Source organism: Pseudophryne corroboree, chromosome 6, assembly GCF_028390025.1.
Source record: "Pseudophryne corroboree isolate aPseCor3 chromosome 6, aPseCor3.hap2, whole genome shotgun sequence".
NCBI classification, from domain to species: Eukaryota; Metazoa; Chordata; class Amphibia; order Anura; family Myobatrachidae; genus Pseudophryne; species Pseudophryne corroboree.
In genome coordinates, this window is record NC_086449.1 from 765,988,666 (window position 1) to 766,003,862 (window position 15,197).

The 15,197-nt window shown below is 47.6% G+C and overlaps 1 protein-coding gene across 5 annotated transcripts in view; it reads right to left on the minus strand.

Annotated features, from left to right (window-relative positions):
• LOC134933418 (matrin-3-like) overlaps positions 1-15,197 on the minus strand; it is a 274,209-nt gene that overhangs the window by 78,328 nt on the left and 180,684 nt on the right. For 4 of the 5 annotated variants that reach the window (XM_063928615.1, XM_063928614.1, XM_063928611.1 and 1 more), the window contains 2 exons: positions 6,123-6,157; positions 5,617-5,752 (listed from right to left, as the gene is read on the minus strand). In XM_063928615.1, coding sequence (XP_063784685.1) covers positions 5,617-5,752; positions 6,123-6,157 — 171 coding nt within the window. The remainder of the gene's footprint in view (positions 1-5,616; positions 5,753-6,122; positions 6,158-15,197) is intronic. The other variant, XM_063928613.1, reaches the window with a different exon arrangement.

The following is a 15,197-nucleotide window of genomic DNA, read 5'->3' on the forward strand; positions in this document are numbered from 1 at the left end:
ACAAAGGTCTGTACTTCAGGAATAGAGGCCAATTCTCTTTGAAAGAAAATGGATAAGGCCGAAATCTGGACCTTTATGGACCCTAATTTTAGGCCCAAAGTCACTCCTGTTTGAAGGAAGTGAAGTAGACGGTCCAAATGGAACTCCTCCGTAGGAGCAGCTCTGGCCTCACACCAAGAAACATTTCCGCCATATACGGTGATAATGTTTTAACGCCACGTCTTTCCTAGCCTTGATCAGGGTAGGAATGACTTCCTCCGGAATCCCTTTTTCCGCTAGGATCCGGCGTTCAACCACCCATGCCGTCAAACGCAGCCGCGGTAAGTCTTGGAACAGACAGGGCCCCTGCCGCAGCAGGTCCTGCCTTAGAGGAAGAGGCCACGGATCCCCTGCGAGCAACTCTTGCAGCTCCGGATACCAAGTCCTCCGTGGCCAATCCGGAACAATGAGTATTGTTCTGACCCTGCTTCTTTGTATTATTCTCACCAGAGCGTCTACCGCTACCGCCTGAGGGTCCCTTGACCTGGCGCAATACCGCTTTAGCTTTTTGTTGAGACGGGATGCCATCATGTCGATTTGAGGCAGTCCCCAACGATCCGTGATCTGTGCGAAGACTTCTTGATGAAGTCCCCACTCTCCCGGATGCAGGTCGTGCCTGCTGAGGAAGTCCGCCTCCCAGTCGTCCACCCCCGGGATGAACACCGCTGACAGCGCGCTTACATGGCATTCCGCCCAGCGTAGAATCCTGGTCATTTCTGCCATGGCCATTCTGCTCCTTGTTCCGCCTTGGCGGTTTATATGAGCCACTGCCGTGACATTATCTGACTGAATCAGAACCGGTTTTCTCCAAAGCAATTCCTCCGCTTGACGCAGGGCGTTGTATATGGCCCTCAACTCAAGGACGTTGATGTGGAGACAAGACTCTAGGCTTCACCAGAGACCTTGGAAATTTCTTCCCAGTGACACTGCTCCCCAGCCTCGGAGGCTTGCGTCCGTGGTCACCAGGACCCAGTCCTGAATGCCGAACCTGCGACCTTCTAGTAGGTGAGCACTGTTCAGCCACCACAGGAGAGATACCCTGGTCCTGGGAGACAGGGTGATCCTTCGATGCATTTGTAAATGGGACCCGGACCACTTGTTCAAGAGGTCCCATTGAAAAGACCTTGCATGGAACCTGCCGAAAGGGATGGCCTCGTAGGAAGGCACCATCTTCCCCAGGACCCGCGTGCAATGATGCACTGAAACCTTTTTTGGTTTTAATAGGTTCCTGACCATGGCTATGAGTTCCTGAACCTTTTCGATCGGAAGAAAAACCTTTTTCTGGTCTGTGTCTAGAATCAGCCCCAAAAAGGTCAGACGCGTTGTAGGGACTAGCTGGGACTTCGGTATATTGAGAATCCAGCCGTGTATCTGCAACGTCTTCATGGACAGACACGCTGTCCAGCAACCTCTCCCGAGATCTCGCCTTTATGAGGAGATCGTCCAAGTATAGGATAATTGTGACCCCCTGCCTGGGCAGGAGCACCATCATTTCCGCCATTACCTTGGTGAAAATTCTCGGGGCCGTGGAGAGCCCAAACGGCAACGTCTGAAATTGGTAGTGACAGTCCTGCACTGCAAATCTCAGGAACGCCTGATGCGGGGGGAATATCGGAACATGAAGGTAAGCATCCTTTATGTCCAGGGACACCATCCAATCCCCCCCCCTCCAGGCTGGCGATGACCGCCCTGAGTGGTTCCATTTTGAACTTGAACCTCTTCAAGTACAGGTTCAGAGATTTCAGGTTTAAAATGGGTCTGACCGAACCGTCCAGGTTCGGGACCACAAACAGGGTTGAGTAATATCCCTCTCCTTGCTGGAGATGAGGAACTGTGACAATCCCCTGTCGAATATACAATTTTTGGATTGCTGCCAACACTAGCTCCCTCTCTGACGGGGAAGCCGGCAGAGCAGATTTGAAAAATCGTCGAGGAGGCAAGTCTTCCAATTCCAGCCTGTATCCCTGAGAAACAATCTCTAATGCCCAGGGATCCACCTGCGAGTGAACCCAGACGTGGCTGAAAAAACGAAGACGAGCCCCCACCAGATCTGCCTCCCCTCAGAAAGCCCCAGCGTCATGCGGTGGACTTTGCAGACGCAGGGGAGGACTTCTGCTCTTGGGAACTAGCTGTGTGCAGCTTTTTTCCCCTGCCTTTCCCTCTGGCAACAAAGGATGATCCACGTACCTTCTTGTTTTTATTGGAACGAAAGGACTGCATTTGATAAAGAGGTGCCTTTTTTGTATGCTGCGGGGGGACATAAGGTAAGAAATTTGACTTACCAGCCGTAGAGACAAGATCCGAGAGGCCGTCTCCAAACAACTCCACCCCTTTGTAAGGCAAGGACTCCATATGCCACTTTGAATCGGCATCTCCCGTCCACTGTCTGGTCCACAAGAGCCGCCTAGCAGAAATAGACATAGCATTTATTCTGGAGCTTAATAAACAAATGTCTCTCTGAGCATCCCTCATATACAAGGCAGCATCTCGGATATGCTCTATGGTCATTTGAATGGCGTCCCTATCTAAGGTGTCAATTTCCGTAGATAAGGAATCTACCCATGCCACAACCGCACTACAAACCCAGGCCGACGCCATAGCCGGTCGAGCAATAGTACCGGAATGATTGTAAATGTGCTTTAAGGTAATTTCCTGCCTGCGATCAGCAGTTTCCTTGAGGGAAGCCGTATCCTGAGAAGGCAGTGCCACCTTTTTGGACAAACGTGTCAGCGCCTTGTCAACTTTTGGCGAAGATTCCCAGCGTATCCTATCAGTTTGTGGAAAAGGATACGCCATGAGAATCCTTATGGGAACTTGTGGTCTCCTATCCGGAGATTCCCAAGCCTTTTCGCACAAGTCACTTAATTCAAATGAGGATGGAAAAGTGACTTCAGGCTTTTTCCCTTTATACATGTGTACCCTCGTGTCAGGGACAGGGGGTTCCTCAGTAATATGCAAAACCTCTTTAATGGCAATAATCATGTACCGTATACCCTTAGCCACCTTCGGCTGTAATTTTGCATCTTCATAGTCGACACTAGTCAGTATCTGTGTCATCGATCTGGGATATGGTGCGCTTCTGAGACCCCGAAGGACCTGGCGCCCCAGGGACAGGCATGGACTGGCTACCTGACTGATCCCTAGCTTCTGCCTTGTCTAATCTTTTATGCAATAGATTGACATTTGCATTCAAGACATTCAGCATATCCACCCATTCCGGTGTCGGCGTTGCCGACGGCGACCTGACATTCAAGCACTCCCCCTCCACATTAAGCGAGCCTTCCTCGTCAAACATGTCGACACACGCGTACCGATACACTTCACACACACACACACACACAGGGAACCACTTTCCTGAAGACAGTATCCCTGTCAAGGCCCTTTGGAGAGACAGAGAGAGAGTATGCCAGCACACACCACAGCGCAATAACCCTTGAGACCAACACAAAATGTTTTTCCCCAGCAGCGCTGTATAATATGTAAACCGCCAATTATGTGCCCCCCCCCTTTTAAACACCCTTTCACTGTGTGTAAGCAGGGGAGAGTCCGGGGAACTTCCTCTCAACAGTGCTGTGGAGAGAAAATGGCGCTGGTGAGTGCTGAGGGAGAAGCCCCGCCCCCTCGGCGGCAGGCTTCTGTCCCGCTCAAACTTCGTAAAACATGGCGGGGGCTCTTTTATATACATGTACAGAGCCCACCTGTACATAGTCTTTTTGCCATGCAGAGGTTTATATTGCTGCCCCCCCCCTGCGCCCTTACAGTGACCGGAGTATGTGAGGTGTATGGGAGCAATGACGCACAGCTGCAGTGCTGTGCGTTACCTCAGTGAAGCGGAAGGCTTCTGCCGCCTGACGACTTCTGTACTTCTAGCTCTGTGAGGAGAACGGCGGCGCGGCTCTGGGGGTGGACGCCCAGTAAGAACCTGCGTTCACCCCCCTCTGGAGCTAATGGTGTCCAGTAGCCGAGGGAGCAGAGCCTATCTTTGACAAGAAGGTCTGCTCCTCTCTCCTCAGTCCCTCGATGCAGGGAGCCTGTTGCCAGCAGTGCTCCCTGTGAAAAAGTAGTAAAAGGTAGAAAAAAAAAATCCAAACAAAAATGCTTCTAGGCAGAGAACTCTGGAGAGCTCTCTGCAGTGCACCCATCTTGCTCTAGGCACAGTGTAAAACTTAGGTCTGGAGGAGGGGCATAGAGGAAGGAGCCAGTGCACACACAGAGTCCAAAGCTTTCTTAAGGTGCCCTATCTCCTGCGGAGCCCGTCTATTCCCCATGGTCCTTACGGAGTCCCAGCATCCTCAAGGACGTTAGAGAAATAAAAAGTATTTGTTTTCGGCACTCATGAAATAAACATCACAGTCAGCTTGCCCGGTGCCCTCTAAATCAAACTTTGCAGGTTGAAGACATAAGCACAATGAAGCGGCACTCCAGGACTTAATTCAAATAAACGGGTCCAGTCTCCCGATTTTGATGTGCAACGTTTCGGTTTTAATCACAAACCTTCGTCAGGCATATATGGGTTTGTGATTAAAACCGAAACAAACAAACAAACAAACACACACACACACACACACACACACACACACACACAGTGAACCTCATCACAAAGCCACAGCTGTATCACTCAACAAGCATAAACAGTACCAGCTCTGAGACACATCACTGCCTCACTAAGATAAATTTCTGACCCCAAAAAATTGTCCAATGTAACACAACTCAAATGACCACATAAGACCTAATCACACACTTGTAAAATGATGATCTACTCAAGGGATTTGAACAGGATTTTCCTGAGCAGTCACCTCAAAATCCACAAGCAGTGGAATGTTCTACTCACTTGCGCTGTTATTTTTAATGAATTAATATTTTACGGTATAAACCAAACTAAACAACCTATTCTGAACTATTTTTGTTCCCCTTACTATGTATCATCTCCACACAGAACTATCTTGTCACAACAAAGACCATCTTATAAGATAGATAGAACACACTCAGTCGTGTTCTGATATACACACACCTTGGGTGGTTGAATGCACTCCAAGGCGTGCGTATATCAGAGTGCAAGCGCACGTTCAATAACGTCTGCGGACAACAGTGAAACATGGTAGAGGTTCCTTGCAAGTTTGGGGCTGCATTTTAGCAAATGGAGTTGGGGATTTGGTCAGGATTAATGGTGTCCTCAATGCTGAGATATACAGGCAGGTACTTATCCATCATGCAATACCATTATGTAGGCGTCGGATTGGCACCAAATCTGCAGCAGGATAACCACCCTAACCATACACCCAATGTGATAAAGAACTATATTCAGCACAAGGAAGAACAAGGAGTTATGGAAATTATGATATGGCCCCCACAGAGCCTGATCTTAACAGAGTCTGTCTGGGATTACATGGAGACAGAAGGGTTTGAGCAAAACTACATCCACAGAAGATCTGTGGTTAGTTCTCCAAGATGTATGGTATGGTACAACCTCCCTGCAGTGTTCCTTCAAAAACTGTGTGCAACTGTATCTAGAAGAATTCTATCTGTAAAGTACATTGTGGCCTCACATGTATGACAGGAAAGTAGTAATGTCTGTACCTTCTTTTTGTTATCCGTTACTTTAGCCTCCTCTGTGATGACCATTTGAGAAGATTTATTGTCACCTTTCTGGCTGCTCTCCTTCCTCTGCTTCTGTTTAGCAACATTCTTGCGGTCTGGTGAGTGAGGTCGCTTTCTATTGGGAAGGAACGCAAAACACCTAAAATTTTAGGTCATCAGGGATTTATATGGGACCCAAAATGCAAAAATGTTCCTGTCCACCAAGCTATGGAACTGCCTGGGTCAATTTCTAGAATTTACCTCTTTCCCCAAAAGACTCCCCATTATATGCATCCTAAACAGATCACAGAAAGTGATCAGCTGAATAAGTGTTTACCAGCTACAGCAGCAAGAAACATGTCTCTAATTCTCATCTGGTGATTGTACAATAGCAATGGATTAAGCCAGGGGTGGACAAAATGTAGAAGTCAGAACTTATCTAAAAGCAATCTGGAATCTTATAGAATCAGAGAACATAGGCTTCACTCAACATCTAAAAGGCTTACCTGTTATATTCTTGCCGTAGCTGCTTCAGAGTCTTCTTTGGAAACCATGGAACAAAAATAAAAATAAATCCTTTAGACCACTAATATATAATTGTTACAGAAGAATTATGTAAAAGTGGAACAGAGGGATATTGGACTAGAGAGAAATTTGACATGGCTGAAAGGCCGGTAAATCCACTAACGCCAGCACTGCTTATAAAAACAAAACCCACAACAAGCACACAAAAAAACCCCAAGATAAAACAGATAAAGGCCAAAAAGCCGACATGGCAATAAAACGAGATTTATGGTAAGAACTTACCTTGTTAAATCTTTCTGCGAGGTAAACTGGGCTCCAGAGGGAATGACATTGGGGTGTAGAGTAGGATCTTGATCTGAGGCACCAACACGCTCAAAGCTTTGACCTTCTTCCCAAGATGCATAGCGCCACCTCCTCTATAACCCCGCCTCCGTGCACAGCTGCTCAGTTTTTGTAAAACCAGTCCAATGCAGTAGCAGGCAAGAGAGACAACTTAGTAGCCACATACACCACATTCTCACGACAGGAGAAAGTGTCAGCGGATAATGCCATACCAACCCAAGGAAGCCAAGTGTGTCAGGGTGGGCGCCCTGTGTACTTCGCAGAAAGATTTAACAAAGGTAAGTTCTTACCATAAACCTCGTTTTCTGCTGCGGGGTACACTGGGCTCCACAGGGAATAACATTGGGGATGTCCTAAAGCAGTTCCTTATGGGAGGGGAACACACTGTAGTGGGCACAAAAACCGGCTTCCAAAAGGAGGCATCCTGGGAGATGGATGTATCAAAGGCATAGAACCTTATGAACGTGTTCACTGAGGACCACGTAGCCGCCTTGCACAATTGTTCAAGGGTCGCACTACGGCGGGCCACCCAAGAAGGTCCAACCGACAGAGTAGAATGGGCTTTTATAGTAGCAGGAGCTGGAAGGCCAGCCTGTACAAAAGCATGTGCAATCACCATTCTAAGCCATCTGGCCAGTGTCTGCTTGTGAGCACGCCAGCCACGTTTGTGAGAACCAAACAGAACAAAGAATCAGACTTCCTGATGGAGGCCGTTCTCTTCACGTAGATACGGAGAGCCCGTACCACATCCAAAGACCTTTCTTTGGAAGACAAATTAGGAGAGGCAAAGGCCGGAACCACGATCTCCTGGTTAAGGTGGAAAGAAGACACCACCTTAGGTAAATATCCGGGACGTGTTCTAAGAACCACCCGATCACGGTTAAAAATCAGATAGGGTGACCTGCAAGACAAAGCACCCAAATCTGACACCAGTCTAGCAGAAACACTACCTTAAGAGTAAGCCACTTAAGGACAGCAGATTCAAGAGGCTCAAACGGAGACCCTTGCAATGCCTCCAGAACCACGACAAGTCCCTAGGGAACACAGGCGGGACGTAAGGAGGCTGAATCCGCAATACACTGAGTGAACGTATGCACATCAGGTAATGTCGCAATCTTTCTCTGAAACCAAACAGACAAGGCAGAAATATGAACCTTGATGGAGGCCAGATGAAGGCCCAAGTCCAGGCCTTGTTGTAGAAAGGCCAAAAGTTTGGCCGTACTAAACTTGTAAGCGTCATGATTATTAGATGCGCACCAAGCAAAGTAAGAATTCCAGACCCTATGATAAATCCCAGCAGAAGACGGTTTCCGGGCCTTCAACATAGTTTGAATGACTGCCTCAGAAAATCCTTTGGCCCTTAAGACGGAAGCTTCAAGAGCCATGCCGTCAAAGCCAAACGGGCTAAATCCGGACATACACAGGGGCCCTGAACGAGGAGATCTGGGCGCTGTAGAAGTAGAAAGGGATGCTCTATCGAGAGACCCTGAAGGTCTGAGAACCAATGCCGTCTGGGCCACGCTGGAGCAATCAGAAGTAGGATTCCACCTTCTTGCTTGAACTTCCTTATTACTCTGGGCAGGAGCGACACCGGAGAGAACACGTATGGCAGGCGTAAGTTCCATGGAATTGCCAGTGAGTCCACGAACGCTGCTTGAGGATCCCTTGTCCTTGCTCTGAAGACCGGAACCTTGTGATTGTGTCGAGATGCTATCAGGTCCACATCTGGAAGGCCCTACATGTCCACGAGCAGTTGAAAAACTTATGGATGGAGGCTCCACTCCGGTGTGCATGTCCTGACGACTGAGAAAGTCCGCTTCCCAGTTTAAGACCCCCGGAATGAACACTGCCGATATGGCTGGTAGATGGCGTTCCGCTCACTGAAGAATCCGTGATACTTCCCTTATTGCCATGCGGCTTCAAGTGCTGCCTTGATGTACGCCACCATGGGTGGCGTTTTCAGACTGTACTTGAACAGGTCTGTTCTGTATTAGATGCTGGGCCTAGTTCAATGAGTTGAACACCGCCCGCAATTCCAGAATGTTTATCGGGAGGAGAGACTCCTGCTTAATCCGACCTTTAAGGGAGTGTTGCTCCAACACCGCGCACCAACCCCTCAGACTGGCATCCGTCGTCAGAAGGACCCAGTTGGAGATCCAGAAGGGACGACTCCTGCCCAATCGTTGGTCCTGAAGCCACCAGCTCAGTGACAGGCGGACCTACAGAGATAATGAGATCATACGAGACCTGATCCTGGGTAGGCAGGCCGTCCCACTTCGCTAGAATCAGCCTCTGTAGTGGGCGGGAATGGAATTGAGCGTACTCCACCATGTCGAAAGTAGACACCAAGAGACCTTGCACTTGCATTGCCGAATGTATCGACACTGCGGACGAGATAGGAAGCATCAAATCCTGTCCTAAAGCTTCAGGACTTTCTCCTGAGACAAGAACAACAACTGGTTGTGTGTGTCCAACACCACTCCCAGGTGCACCATGCTCTGAGCAGGGACCAGGGAGAATTTCTTCCAGTTGACGAGCCACCCGTGGGCGTGCAGGAACCGGATAGTCAAATGTAGGGGACGTAGGAGAATCTGAGGGAATTTGCCAGGATCCAAGTACGTAGGATACTGACCCGCGGAGTCGTGGTCAAACCAAAAAGGTATCGCCCGAAACTGGTAATGGGGGTTGCCAACCGCAAACCTCAGGTACTGCTGATGCGACACTGCAATGGGAATATGCAGGTAAGCATCCAGTGAGACCATAAAGTCGCCCAGGCTCTAAGGCTAGAACAATAGAGCGAAGAGTTTACATACAGAACTTGGAGACCTTCACAAACTTGTTCAGGGACTTGAGATTGAGAATGGGCCGGGAAGACCCATTTGGTTTTGAGACGAGGAACAGCGGTGAATAGAACCCCTTGCCTCTCTGAGCCAGAGGCACCTGTACTACCACTCCTGTGTCTAGGAGGGACTGTACCACCGAATGAAGAGTCTTTGCCTTCACCTGATCCGAAGGGACGTCCGTCAGGCAAAATTGATGAGGGAGACGATTCTTGAAGGATACGGCGTAACCTCGAGTGACGACTTCCCGTACCCAGGCATGGGAAGTGGTCAACCATTCCTGGGTATATCCTAGAAGTCGGCCCCCCCACATCATTCGGCAGGCTTGTCAGTCTTGGAAGCGGGCTGACGGGCAGCCCAGGCCCGTTTGGGTTTATTAGTGCGAACCTGCTTTGGGTACGCCTGACCTTTTGCTTTCCCTAAAGGACGAAAGGAGCGAAAGGAAGTACCTTTAGGTACTAGGAAGACATGCTGTTTTAGCAGACGCTAAGTCAGCCAGTATCTTGTCAAGGTTTTGTCTGAAAAGAACGTCTCCTTTGAAGGGTATTACCTCCAGGGTTTTCTTAGAGTCCATGTCCACAGACCAGGACCTTAACCAGATAATTCGGGGAGCCAAAATGGACATAGTAGAAGCCTTGGACGCCAGAATACCAGCATCAGAAGCAGCCTCTTTAATGTAATGAGACGCTTTAACAATATATGATAGGCACTGGAAGGCAACTCCACCTCCTGAGCCCACGCTTCCACAGCTTCTGCAGCCCATGTTGCTGCAATAGTGGGCCTATGCACCGCACCGTTTAGGGTGTAGATTGCCTTCAAACAACCCTCCACACGCTTGTCCGTCGGCTCTCTCAAGGACGTGACAGTAGTTACAGGCAGAGCAGAGGATACTACCAGCCGCGCTACTTACGAATCCACTGGCGGTGGTGTTTCCCAATTTTTACTAAGCTCCGCAGCGAGGGGGTAGCGAGCCAGCATCTTCTTGGGAGGCGTAAACTTCTTTCCTGGATTTAAACCACCTTCTGACGTTTAAACCGGTCCGGTTTCTTAGGGGCAGTGACAGAGGCTATCAGGCTTATTCTTCAGGTTGATGAACAGGAGCCTAACAAGTCAGGAACATCCACCTGCGAAACAACCTCCCTCATCAAAAGCATCAGAATCTGTGGGGTCTGTATAAGCGCCATCCTCATCAGACGAGGTGTCTGGGATATGGGTGGATTGTGAGGAAGTAACTGCCCGCTTAGAGGACCCCTTGGTCTTAGGCGGGTAAGGGTTAGACTTTTGAGTAGTCCGTGATTGGTTCAATTGCTGTAACCGATTGGACAGTTGATCTGCCCACGGCGGGTTAACCGCAGGGACCATAAGCGGTTGTACCGGCCCAGGAGGTCCCATAGGGTGCTTTAGTCTAGTTACCAGCGTATTCAATAGCGTGGAGAAGGTAGCCCAAGGTTGGTCATTTTGCACCCCCGTTGCTACAGTCCCACTGGGGGCAAGGAACCCCTAGAACCTGAACCCTCAGCTGCTAGGTTATCCTCAGATGTGTCTGCAGCGTCAACACCACGCAGTGTGTGATCAGCCCCAGCTCCATTGCCCTCTGTAGCGGACATAAATTAAAAGCTCAATGCAAGGCAACACAGTACAGTTATTAGCAGCAAAATACCTGACAAGAACTCCCTGTGCAGTTTATCAGCACAAACAGGGAATTCAAGAGGTATATGGCGACTAAAAATCAGAGAGAGAAAACACACTGAGTATATCCTGTGAACTGCCTATATTATGTTAAACCTGACACACTTAGCCCCCTCGGGTTATAGAATATAGGGACAGCAATCAGAGAGAGACACAAAATGGACTTCACACAGCAGCTATATGCACACACACAAAGTCACAGTTTGTATAATGCAAAGATTATGACATGCAATAAAACTGCACTGGACTAGCAATACAGAGTAGTACTATGTATAGCTAAACACTGAATCAGATATAACAATGCACAGTAAAGACTGGATGTATATCACAGGATACCTGTACTAAATAACCCTAACTAAATCCACTTTCTTAACTGTCAGCTGACATGTAGAATACTTAAATGTCCTGTAAAATGCACAGCGCAAACAGGCAGGCGGCTTTACAGAGGAGGATTTGCCCATACAGTCCCAGGAACAGTGTTGCTCTGTGTAATGGCGCCCAAACACTGACTGGGAGTGAGGGAGAGAGAGAGATGCAGCTCCAGGGCGGGGATATTTACTCTAAATGGCGCTCTGGGGCTATAGACCAAAGCCTTATACCCCTGCTGGACTTCACCACTGGGTACTGGGAGCTACGAAAAAACGTTTGAAAGAAAAAACCGACCTGTGCCCATGCCCTGGTGGTCTAGTGGGGTCCCTGTGCTGCCAGTGTGTCACCGGCCGCGCGGGATCACAATTTACAGCGGGTCCCGTTGCGGGGACCCCTTACCTCCTCCCTGTAGTGCGGCCACGCGATCCGGGAGAGCAGCGGTCGTGTGTGTGTGACTGACTTTAGAAGGAAACCGGAGCCTCTGCTGTAGGTACCCGGCAACCAGGGCGTGTGAGTGTACAGTGCCGCTGGGGGAGGTGATGGAGCTGCAGCAGGAGATGTCTCATTGACATCTAACACTGTCAGTGTCTCTGCTGCAGCCCTTGAAGTCTTCAAATTTTCTTAAAAGCTTTTTAGGGCTGCTGGAGCTGCCCCCGTTAAGTGCCTGCTTACTGCAAGGCAACAACTACAAAACTGAGCTCCTGTGCACGGAGGCGGGGTTTTAGAGGCGGCGGCACTATGCATCTTGGGAAGAAGGTCAAAGCTTTGAGCCTGTTTGTGCCTCGGATCAAGATCCTACTCTACACCCCAATGTCATTCCCTGTGGAGCCCAGTGTACCCCGCAGAAAGATAATTATTCAGTGTTCTACCTACAAGATTGCAGTTTTTATGGTCAAAACCGCACATGAACCCAATGTGCGAGTTCAATGAAAATAAAATTAAGTAGAAGTGAGAATTATAGACAGATTACAGATTTAACAGAATTTAATTTTGGCCCATCCAGTCTGCCCCTTTTTCACCCTTTGGTAACCTCAACACTATTTGATCCTTATATCTTTGTAAGGACAGTCTTATGTCTATCCCAAGCATGTTTAAATTGCTCTACTGTCTTAGCCTCAACCACCTCTGATGGCAAGTTATTCCACTAAACTTCCTGTAAAGTCATTTTTCAAGTTTCCTTTGAAACTACCTCCCTCCAGTTTCAGTGCATGGCCACATGTTCTAATACTCCTCTTCCTGTGAAGAATATGTCCCTCCTGCAGCTTGTTAAAAACCTTGGTATATGTGAAAGTCTCATGTTCCCCCTTTCCCTTTTCTGCTCCCAACTATACATGTTAAGATCTTTGTCTTTCCGGGAAAGTTTTGTGATGTAGATCATGCACCATTTTAGTGTATCTTCTTTGTACAGTCTCTAATGTATTAACATCCTTCTGGAGATATGGCCTCCAGAACTGAACACTGAATATTCTAGAGGCGGCCGTACCAATGACCTATACAGTGGCATTATTATTTCATTCTGGTGCTACGGATTCCTCTCCCTATGGAACAAAGCATCCGATTAGCCTTCCTCACTGTTTTGTTACATTGCCTACATGCCTAACTGGCTAATATATATAGAAAAAAAATAAATATACAAAAAAAGTTCAGATTTTTTTTTTTATTGCGTTAGGTCAAGAACTCATATTTAAAGACTTAACCAAAACGATTTTGATCGTAAACTTCACATTTTCCAACTGAACTGCAACCCGCGATCTCCCGTCACTTTATACGGTAGAATGGGCACACAAAATAATTGACTTCCCTTGTAGAATCCAAACTCATACTTTTGAGTTTATTTTGCAGTCTGCGATATGGGACAGTGCCAAAAGCCTTACTAAACGTTTAGATACGCTACATTTATGACCCCTCCATCTATTAGTCACCCAGTCAAAAACATCAGTAAGATCTGTTTGGCATGATCTTATACCAGTAATGCTGCTTGGGATCCTGTAAATTGATGGTTTTGAGATACTACACAATTTTTACTTTTAATAGTATTGCCATCAATTTCCCTACTACTGATGTAAGGCTCAATGGTCGGTAGTAGTTTGCCTCTTCCATGCTTCCACGTTTGTGCAGTTGGATTACCCGTACTATTTTCCAGTCGTCTGGAATTACTCCCGTAGCTAGCGACTGGTTAAATAATTAATTTTAGTGGTGTTACCAGCACCCCTTAAAGCTTTTAGTATCCTTGGATGTATCCCATCTTTCCCCATTGACATATCCACTTTGTTTTGAGAGTACTTACAGGACCTTCTGCTCTGTAAATGTACCTCTATCTTCCTCATTTTTATGATTTTTTACAATTTAACTGTGGCCCTAACCCTCTTTCTGCAGTGAATACAATGCAAAATAATTTTGATGATCTGCTATCGCCTTGTCGTCTTCGACCAGACTGTTTTAAGTCTCATTATCCCTCCCTCTGATTTTCTCCCAAAAAAAAAAATATAAAAATTTTTTCTCTCTCATATTTTATATAGATAGAGGAAAAAAAACAGCGGCACTCAGGGTCTTGTAGAAAGGTAGATTATATTTGAGACATCAATGAAAAACCATCAACGTTTCGGGGAATTAAACCCCTTTGTCAAGAGGGGTTTATTGGATAGATAGAGTATATATATATATATATATATATATATATATATATATATATATATATATATATATATATATACATATACACATACATATACACATACATACATACATATATGTGTTACCTCCTTTACCTACTGAGCTGGCCATTTTGTCCTCAGCTTGTGCCTTTGCACATCTGATTACCTTCTTAGCCTCCTTCCGCCTGAAAATGTACTCCTTTATTGGTTGTTTTGGAGAGCTGGGAGAAAGTGAGAGCTGGGTGCTAACCAGGAGAGGAGACAGCCACGCTGTGCGGTGAGAGCTTCAATGGTGTGAGCAGTCCCCACCCCTCCTTTTTCTTCCCTTTGTGAGCCTGAAAAAAACTTAATCCAAAGGATTTGCAGGGATGAGCCGGGTTCCGTGTAAACTGGGCTGGCCTGGGAAAAACCCATGTCAAGGGTGCAGTGGAAAAATAAGATTTTACTTACCGATAAATCTATTTCTCGTAGTCCGTAGTGGATGCTGGGACTCCGTCAGGACCATGGGGATTAGCGGCTCCGCAGGAGACAGGGCACAAAAATAAAAGCTTCAGGACTAGGTGGTGTGCACTGGCTCCTCCCCCTATGACCCTCCTCCAAGCCTCAGTTAGGATACTGTGCCCGGACGAGCGTACACAATAAGGAAGGATTTTGAATCCCGGGTAAGACTCATACCAGCCACACCAATCACACCGTACAACCTGTGATCTGAACCCAGTTAACAGTATGACAAACGTAGGAGCCTCTGAACAGACGGCTCACAACAATAACAACCCGATTTTTTTGTAACAATAACTATGTACAAGTATTGCAGACAAACCGCACTTGGGATGGGCGCCCAGCATCCACTACGGACTACGAGAAATAGATTTATCGGTAAGTAAAATCTTATTTTCTCTGACGTCCTAGTGGATGCTGGGACTCCGTCAGGACCATGGGGATTATACCAAAGCTCCCAAACGGGCGGGAGAGTGCGGATGACTCTGCAGCACCGAATGAGAGAACTCCAGGTCCTCTTTAGCCAGGGTATCAAATTTGTAGAATTTTACAAACGTGTTCTCCCCCGACCACGTAGCTGCTCGGCAGAGTTGTAATGCCGAGACCCCTCGGGCAGCCGCCCAAGATGAGCCCACCTTCCTTGTGGAATGGGCCTTGATAGATT